The 9,846-nt window shown below is 39.9% G+C and overlaps 1 protein-coding gene across 1 annotated transcript; it reads left to right on the forward strand.

Annotated features, from left to right (window-relative positions):
- Positions 1-6,381: 6,381 nt before the first annotated feature.
- Positions 6,382-7,896, forward strand: LOC122292465. Its single transcript, XM_043100844.1, has 4 exons — positions 6,382-6,591; positions 6,986-7,114; positions 7,260-7,430; positions 7,561-7,896. Exons 1-4 carry the CDS (start codon positions 6,514-6,516, stop codon positions 7,657-7,659), a joined length of 477 nt encoding a protein of 158 aa, XP_042956778.1. The 5' UTR covers positions 6,382-6,513; the 3' UTR covers positions 7,660-7,896.
- Positions 7,897-9,846: the final 1,950 nt, after the last annotated feature.

Genomic DNA, 9,846 nt, shown 5'->3' on the forward strand with positions numbered 1-9,846 from the left:
TTCACTGTAGTCAATTCCCTCTGTCTGAGCGTAGCCCTTGGCTACCAACCTAGCTTTGTATCTCACTCCATTTTTAGCAGCTTGATCATCTTTCTGATTGAAGATCCACTTACAGCCAATTGTCTTCTTTCCTTTTGGAAGCGGCACAAGCTCCCAAGTCTGGTTCTGGTGAAGAGACTGCATCTCTTCATTCATCGCCTTTGTCCATTCAACTTGTTCACTGGACTGTACGGCTTCTCTGTAAGTGGTTGGGATCTCACCCCCTTCAGCTGGTAATGCATATGTCACATAGTCTGAATAACGTATCGGTACACGTTTCTCTCGTCTCGGTCTGTTGGTTGCTATTGACTCAGGTTGACTTGGAGGTACTATGACTGGATTATCAACCTCATCTTGTCCATGCTTTCCCAACTTCTTTGAAGTAATAAACTCCACACTCTGCGAATCATCTAATGTTTCGCCATTACTGCTGCCTTCACTAGAATCTTTATGCTTATGTGACTTAAGCATCTCAGATTCGTTGAATGTAACATCTCTACTGATGATTACCTTTTTGGACTCTACACACCAGAGTCTATACCCTTTTACACCGATACTAAAGCCCAAGAATTTTGCTTTCTTGGCTCTAGGATCAAGCTTACTTTCTTTAGCATGATAGTAAGCAGGACATCCGAAAATGTGTAAAAAATCATAATCAGTAGCATGTTTACCTCTCCACACTTCAATGGGCGTCTTCCCATTATTGGCAGCTGCTGGTAGTCGGTTAATGAGGTGACAGGCATAGGTCACAGCTTCAGCCCAAAATTGTTTACTGAATCCAGCATTCAGCAACATACATCGCACTTTCTCTAATAAAGTACGATTCATTCGTTCTGCCACACCGTTCTGCTGCGGTGTACCTCGTACCGTGAAATGTCTGACAATTCCCTCTCTCCGGCATACTTCCATGAAGGGGTCTGAAGTGTACTCACCTCCATTATCAGATCTGAGCCGCTTGATCTTCCTGCCGGTCTGAGTCTCAACCATTTTCTTCCAATCAAGGAAGATTTTCAGCACTTCATCTTTGTTCTTCATCGTATACACCCACACACGACGAGAATAATCATCAACAAAAGTTACAAACCAATGTTTACCTCCCAAAGATGCATTTTGGGTAGGTCCCCAAACATCGGAATGCACATAGTCAAGAATTCCCTGTGTATTGTGTACTGCGGTTCCAAACTTGATCCGCCTCTGCTTCCCCAATACACAGTGCTCACAGAAAGACAGTTTACATGTCTTGGCACCTTTGAGTAAGCCTTGCTTCACCAGTGTTTGCAAAGCTTTTTCTCCTGCGTGTCCCATACGCATATGCCAAAGACTGGTGGTGTCGGCATCAGTCTCATCTAGCTTCTCACAGCCTGTGGAAGCTCTTCCATCAACAGTACTTCCTTGCAAGAAGTACAAGTTTCCTCGCCTCAAACCCTTCATTGCCACCCGAACTCCCATTAGTACTTTGAGAGTTCCATCTTCAATGGCGATTCTGAATCCCTTTGAATCCAGAGATCCCAGTGAGATGAGATTCTTCCGCAAGTCCGGAACGTACCGAACTTCTGTCAGAGTCTTGACGCTGCCATCATGCAGCTTTAACCGAATGCTACCTACTCCTTGAGTCTTACAGGCACTATCATTGCTCATAAGTACTGCTCCACCATCAATCTTTGTGAAATCAGTAAACCAGTCCCGATTGGGACACATATGATAGGTACATCCGGAATCCATAATCCATTCATCGGAACGACAAATGGATGATGAACTTGCCAAGGCAAAATCTGACTCGTCATCTCTGTCCACGACATTGGCTGTGTTGGGTTGATTCTGCTGTTGTCCCTTCCGGTTGGGACAATCCTTCTTCCAGTGTCCTTTGTTGTGACAAAAGGAACACTCATCTCTGGCGAGTTTTCTGCCGACTGATGAACCACGCGATGTGGCTCGAGTTTTCGAATGAAAACCTTTCCTCCTTCCGGGATACCTTGACTGTGGTCTCCCCCTTGCTGTTAGCGCTTCACTTGATGTATCTTGATGTACCTGTTTATCTTTTCTCCGGTACTCATTGCTAATTAAAGAGCTAGATACATCTTCAAAACTAATCTTTTCCTTCCCATACAATAGAGTAGTAATTAAATGCTCATATGTATCAGGCAAGGAATTCAACAGTAGTAAAGCCTTATCTTCATCTTCGATTTTAACATCCAAGTTTAACAAATCAGCAAGAATTTGATTATAATTATTCAGATGTTCAGACATTGAAATACCTTCACGAAATTGGAATCTGAAAAGCTTCTTCTTCAAGTGCAAACGGCTCTCAATGCTCTTCTTCATGAATTTATCCTCCAATTTCTGCCAAAGTACCCTAGCATCTGTCTCTCTCATGACAAAATACTTTTGTTCTTTGGTAAGGCATAATCGGATTGTACTACAAGCTTGAGTACTAAGCTTCTTCCAACCCTGATCAGTCATATCATCTGGCTTTCCTCCCAACGCAATATCCAACTCTTGTTGGATCAACACGTCCATGACTTCACATTGCCACATGCCGAAGTTGCTTGTTCCATCGAACTTTTCAACTTCAAACTTGGCATTTGACACAGTGGACTGACGTCCCGAGCTACTGGAATGTTCAGAGCTCCTGTCTCTTCCAGATCCTTCCATTTGAATTTTAAAAAATTTAGACTCAAAATTTCAAAATTCTAACCGTACGGATGAGTCCGGAACGATCCAAATAGTAAGAAAGCACTATTTGATTGTTGAAATCGGACTCCGAATGGCTTAGATCAAGCCGAAATTGGATCTGAAAAACGGACGGTTGTGATCTGTCTGGAGCGTGGGATGCACGCGCTGAACAGTGCGCGTGGGCGGCGAGTAGGCGCGTGTAGTACACGTGCTACAGTACTGTCTGCGCGTGGGGAGCGCGTGAGGCGCGTGTATATCACGCGCTGAACCTTTGTAGGGCGCGTGGGAGCGCGTGAGGCGCGTGTCTGCCACGCGTCTTCAACCTCTGGAGCGCGTGGGCGCGTGGGCGCGTGTAGTTCAGTCGTCTTCTTCCTCCGACGCGCGTGGGGGCGCGTGGATGACAGCAGGACACGCGCGTACCTTCTAGGGGCGCGTGTGAGCTACTCCGACCTCCGTTTTCGATTCCGTTTGCGGCAACGGATTCGTCTCAACTCGAGGAACACCCTGGAGTTGTCAAAAATTGATTTTGAACAACTTGAATTTTCGGACAGCTCGAACCAGAGCTCTGATACCAATTGTTGTGCCTCTGGTCTGTCCAAAAATCACACAAAACAATTTTAAAGTGGTTCAGCAAATTGCTTACGTCCACTGGAGCCTCTTTTATAGAATTTGTACGAGATTTACAAAACACTCTACAAAATTCTATTTCTCTCTCTCACGTTCCTCTTCCTCTCTTTTACCCACTGCATTTTATCTTCAGAGCTCTCTTCTATTTATAGGAGAAGAGCAGCCCACCTGTTGCAGCTTCTTCTGACTTGGGAGAGGGTGGGTGGCCTAACTATGGTAGGTGGTGGTGGGTGGTGGTGGGTGAGCATGAGTTGGTGGCTGCAAACCCAAACTCATTTCACACTCACACTTACACTTGGGTTGATTTCAACAGAATATACAAGCAGTAAGTAGTCTTTCAGATCAGAGCGAGGCATGTGGGTGATATGACGTACTGGTGGAATGTCATATATCTAAACTTCAAAGTCCTTGAAAAACAAGTGAAAATCGACGTACAAAACATTACTCGCTGCATTACCCGCGGAAAAGTACTTTTTACTGAAAACTTGTATAACTCTGAAATTAGTTGGGATTTTGTCTCAGACTCCCAATTCCAATAAAAAGAAGTTCGGAAAGGTCTAGATATGAAATTGCATGTTGATTTGGATACAGTATCCAAGAGTTCAGGAAAAGGAAATGCACGATTGTTCAAGAAATTGTAAGTTGTCTTTACGAAATTAGTGCTGAATGAAAATAAATCAAGAACATTGTACAATATGGAAAATACTACTCTATATATATATATGCGCATCATCACCACCATCATTACTCTATATATATATATATATTAGGAAAACAGGAGACTAATCATCATCATAAACGTCTAATTTAATACATGATCATGAGCATGGAAATTAGCGATCGATATTTGATCAGGAAAATAAGGTACATATATAGTAGTGGCCTGGAAATTAAAGGCCGGAAAATTTAGCTAGCTAGCTGCTTGGACGTAATAGTGATCTAGAATCTGAAAATCAAGGATGGCCGGGTACGTAACTGTTTTATTATTAATTATATATGAAAAAGCAAGAGATCACAAGGTTGGAGCAGGGATATGTATGGAGAATATATATTGTTTTGTTGCAATGATTAATGGGTACTGGGTACACATGTGAATATGAGTGGGTACGTACGTGATTTGTCCGTGTGGAATAGAGACAATATTGCAAGCAATAAGGAGCAGCTAGCCAGCTCTCTAAACTTGCGCATCAACTGTTTGATAACATCTCGTGATACTCTCTTCTTCAGAGATGCCCCTATTTTGGTACCAGTAGCACTGGATCGATCTTCTGCATGCATGCCGGACCAATCCGCCCGGAAACTCTTAAAGCCTAAAAGCGCTTGATGTGACCACCATTCACATTCATCGATCCATTATATACATACACAGTACACAGTGTAACGCATGCATTAATAGATCAGTTGTTTATGGCGTCACTATTTGTGATATAGATAAACAGTACTTATTTTCCGCAAGTTAAGTACAACCATGCTTGCATACTTTAAAAGATCGTAAAAGATAAAAACATCATCAAAGGCAAATGCATTTTCTCTGGAAACGAAATTTACTTGTACCACATTTTTTTACCTAATCAATATTCTAATTTATCAAAACATTTTTAATAATTTATTTATTTTTTAAAATTTTTCATTTCATTTCATCTTATCTTATTTAATCATTATAATTTTTTTAAAATTTTTATATAAAATAAAATAAACAGTTCAACTTTTCTTAAAAATTTTAATATAAAAATAATATATTCTAATAAATTAATTTCTATCGTATAAAAATAAATTTAGGAATGCAACAAGCTAGCTAGCTAAATTGTTGTTTCAATTTCCAAGAAAATAAGATCAACATCAATTATAACGTTATATAGATGAGAAGGAGTACTAGAGAGAGAGAGGACAAAATAAGGATGACGGCTTGTGAGAGATCAGGAGGGCTGGAGGCTAAAGGCCCCGTGAGGACTGTTTGGAGGCATTCCAAAATCACAACTAAACATCCCTTTTGTTGCTTCCTCTTCACTTCTTTCGATGGCCAATTTCCCTCCCTCCCTCATCCACCGTCACGAGCTAATTTCGATTCCCTCCGTTCCCTCCCCTCTCGTCAAGTTATGCCAACCTCACAATTCCCTAGCTCTGCCCCTGGAAAAAATTGAAGAAAAAAACGCTGACTCCTTGCTCGGCTTTAATTTCAATTTTAATCAATTCATGCGCTGAGATTTTTTTGTTTTTGCCTGATGCAAATGCATACTGCATGCATATATATGAATTTGCAGTGCGTGGATTCACTGATCTTTTCGTGATTCTCTTCTATTTATAGTTTTTTTTTTTTTTGAAAGACTTCTATTTATAGTTGATAACATTAGCTAGTAACAAACTATCTAAATCTGTACAAAACCTTGACTTGATACTTCTATATAAAAATAGACAACATTTCCAAGGCAGCAGTCGTACTGTAAAACATCTGAAGCATGATATGTTAATTCGTTAGCTTACGAAGGAAAATACTACCAATCCTTTTTTTTTTTTTTTCCCCGCATGCAGTTTTCAAACCCAACCCAAAGTGGCTACAGAAATATATGGTTATTTTAAGAAATGAACAATGATTTTCACCAAGGAAAATCTTCTTTTCTTCTTTCACCACTCTTGGAGATGGTAGACTGTTATAATATGTCCGTTACTCTCAGATGGTTTAATTAAAACACACACATATATACATATATTAATATAGATAGATAGATAGATAGATCAAATTCGGTGTTGGAAGGCGATTCTATCAAATAAATTCAACATATCACACAAATCAATTTATAATTTTTGTAAGTCTCTTGATCTAAAATTTCTTTTCTTAATGTCACCTCTTGGGTTTCGCAATTTGCAATGGGACCACGAAGGTCATATCACCTTTGGACTCAGTACTCCTCCCTTTCTAATTTTTTCATTAAAAAAATACAAGAAAAGACATTTCTAGTTTTTTCAAACAATTATCAAAAGGGTGGTTTGGTAAGTTCAGCTCATGTAGTTTTGTATCTAGTTGTGAAGAAACTGATGCAGTCATGTGGGAAGCGAACAGGAGATCGTATCGATTTGAGAGCTCATCCCCTTCATTTAAACAGCCTCGGAGCTTTGCAGATATCATAGGAAGAGAAATAGAGAGCTGAAAGAAGGATAAAGAGAAGTAAACTACCCATGGTTTCTAGGGAGCACAAGAGGGCAGCTCTGCATGAGAAGCTGCAACTACTTCGTTCCATTACCAACTCTCATGCTGTAATTTCCTGCATTCTTTTCTCAGGCCTTGCTTCCATTGCTTAATTTCTTCTTACCTATTTTCACGGATTAGGTCCTTTTATATCAGAGTAGTTTCTTCTTATGTTGTCTCTATTTTTTGTTATTTGTCGCTGATGACACAGTTTAGAGAACTATATATAAGAGTTTCTAGATGCATTAATATAGGTAAGTAGTTAAATTAGTTCCTAGCTAGCTAGCTAGATGTAATCATATATAAAACAAGTACGGGTATTGATATCAGCAACCGAGATAACGATTTTTTTTTAAAATATCAATCTTCTGGGACATTTGCAATACTTAAGTTAATTCCATCGTGAAGGAAAATAAAATTTTCGCTAAATCACGAGTTACGGTACTTTTGCATGCTTGGCAGCTTAACGAGACCTCAATCCTAGTAGATGCATCAAAGTACATCGAAGAGCTAAAACAGAAAGTGGAGAGATTGAATCAAGATATAACGAGTGATCAACAGACCTCAAGAGACCAAAATCCGTTGCCTGTGGTATATTCTAGCATCTCCTCTTTCTTCTCCCCCACCCCAACCACTTCCGATTCACATTCTTGATCTTCTTCTTCTTCTTACTTTTAACATTTTTATTTGCCTTATATACCTACCTAGTAATTTATCTTGAGTTCTGTTTCCACAGGCTACGGTGGAAACCCTAGACAAGGGATTCCTAATAAAGGTGTTATCAGAGAAAAGTTGCCCAGGCCTGCTCGTCTCCATACTGGAAGCCTTTGAAGAACTGGGTCTTAATGTTCTGGAAGCTAGGGTTTCTTGTGCAGATAATTTCCAGTTACAAGCAGTTGGAGGAGAAGTAAGCTGTCAATAAATTTATGTCTAAGACATACTTATACCGGGCTCGTTAACTCTGCATGTACTCTGTGTGTGTGTGTGTATTTTCTCTTTAACTAGCGAAGTAAGAGTGCCGATATTTTTTCTTTCAGAATGAAGAACAAGCCGAAAGTAGCATTGATGCTGAAGTGGTGAAAGAAACAGTGGAGCAGGCTATTAAGAATTGGAGTGGAAGTATTGAACAAGAATAATCAAACATCCGTATACATCTTTTGCTTTTACTAAATTTCTCCTTTTTTTTTTTTTTTGGTTAAGAAAACAGTATCCAATTTTATTGATAAATCTTGCTTGTCGCGAAAGAATACCGTGATTACATCTTTCTCGTCGTTGAGGAATACCGTGATTACATCTTTTTATTTATTATTACGTGGTCAATGTTGTTAATCCAGAACCAATTAGCTTCTAAATTGAATTAGAAATTGGATGAAGATCAATAGCAAACACCAAGTAAACAAATCACGTACTCTCCCTTTACCAGAAACATACATGATCTTATTAGGCCGTCAGTATGTGCTGCGAAACTTTGCTTTTATATTGCATGCGCGAGTACAGGATTTCTCGTGCTGAGATGACTCGTTCCATATGCTTATAGTCCTGTACTTAATTTGTAGGCAGGGCTTAATATTGCTTAGTTTCTGATGGAATCTATCTGCAGATCTACTTAATTGAGGCTTCGGGTATTCTTTCTCATGACCAACTTTTTTATCGTCGTGTGGTAAATAAGATATCATGTAATTCGATCCCATTTATGTCTTTTAGGGACTGGGTGAAAAGAACTTAATCGTATATTAGATTGTTAGTCGTTTTCCTATCATCCTGGACAGATCTTCCCCTAATTTTGCGACTAGATGGGTTGGGTTAATGGCCTGCTCACAGGCTGGGTTATTAATACCAGTGTTGGGGGGCTTTTCGCCAATGGACAGAGCTCCACATGAAAGACCAGCCCAGACCAGGCATCAGGTAGGTACCCTTCACTCCAGAAAGCCCGAGAAACATGCCTAGGCCCACAAAGCCCCTTAACGATCCAAGGAGAACTTGCACTCCATGTAAGTCGGACGTACCTATCCAGGTCAAGATGGGACATTACAAAAGAAGGCCAGGAAGTCAGACCAGCAGAAAGGAAAAGGAGCATGCCAAAGAGAAAAAATGAGATTCCAAAGCAGCACCAAAAGATTACGCCGTATTAAATAAGTTCACCAGACAATCACGTCATTTAATGACTGATCCCAGAAGGCCACGTTGCATTAAAGACAGTATGACAGTGGGAGTTCTGGGAAGAGTTTCCTTCCCCCAGGTTGCAAGGAATGGCCTTCTGGCCGGTCTTGGAATTGGGTATATAAGGTCCTTCAACTTTCAGGTAAAGGGATCGGGTTTTCTATCTAATCGAATCCTTCCGACTAAGCATTTGACTTGCTATTTTCTTTACTTCACAAACTATCAAAATAGTTATTGCTAACTTAGGCATCGAAAGCTTCTTGGGTTGTCCCAAAGCCAGCCTTTCCGATCCTCTCTTTGTTATTGCAGGTCCAATAAATCAAAGATTCGGACCACTGAGAACCCGACCTTTAGGTATACGAAACACACCGTCAACAATCAGATCTACCACATGCATCAACATGACTAGCTAGAAGATATTAAGGAACAAAACTAATTAATGCATTCATATATGATTAAGTATTATGGAGTTCCATATCAGAAAGTGGAAAGTGGAAATTAATATGTAGTACTACATGTGACGACTCCTCCAGACCGAGAAGAACAACTTTGCTAGTAGCTGCGTACGTCGTCCGATCCTAAGTCTCATCGATCGGAGAAGGTGAAGTATAGAAGTGCAAGAAAATTACTAGCCATGCACGTACGTGGTACAAGACTATTCTTCATGTCTTTTTATATTTATGCAGTGTCAGATTCCTCACCGATATATATATATATATATATATGCTTTATACGTCAATTAAACTGGTCATACCAAGACAAGACTTTAATCTGTACGTGGTATCACCACATAGTCTGATGAATATATATAAGAAGATACACGAGAGAAGGAAAAACCAAAGAAGACGTACGACAGTGATGAAAATTATCAACCTCGCCTCAAATTACTAACTAGGATCGATATCATGGCTACTAATGAGAAACGTAATTGATCACCTCACGGCCAAATTCATTAGAATTTTATTAATTTAGGAAGAATATAAACTTCATTGCTCACCCCAATACTCAACATGATTAATCTTGAAAAACAATCGAAGCGACGGCCGGCCTGGAGCAGAATTGGCTATTCAATTTTTTAACCTAATCGATAGAGCATATTAAGCAACGCAAACGCCTGGTTTTAACGTAGAGAGGCGTATCAAAAGCAAAACAAACCCAACTAG

This window comes from Carya illinoinensis, chromosome 1 (genome assembly GCF_018687715.1).
Source record: "Carya illinoinensis cultivar Pawnee chromosome 1, C.illinoinensisPawnee_v1, whole genome shotgun sequence".
NCBI lineage: Eukaryota > Viridiplantae > Streptophyta > Magnoliopsida > Fagales > Juglandaceae > Carya > Carya illinoinensis.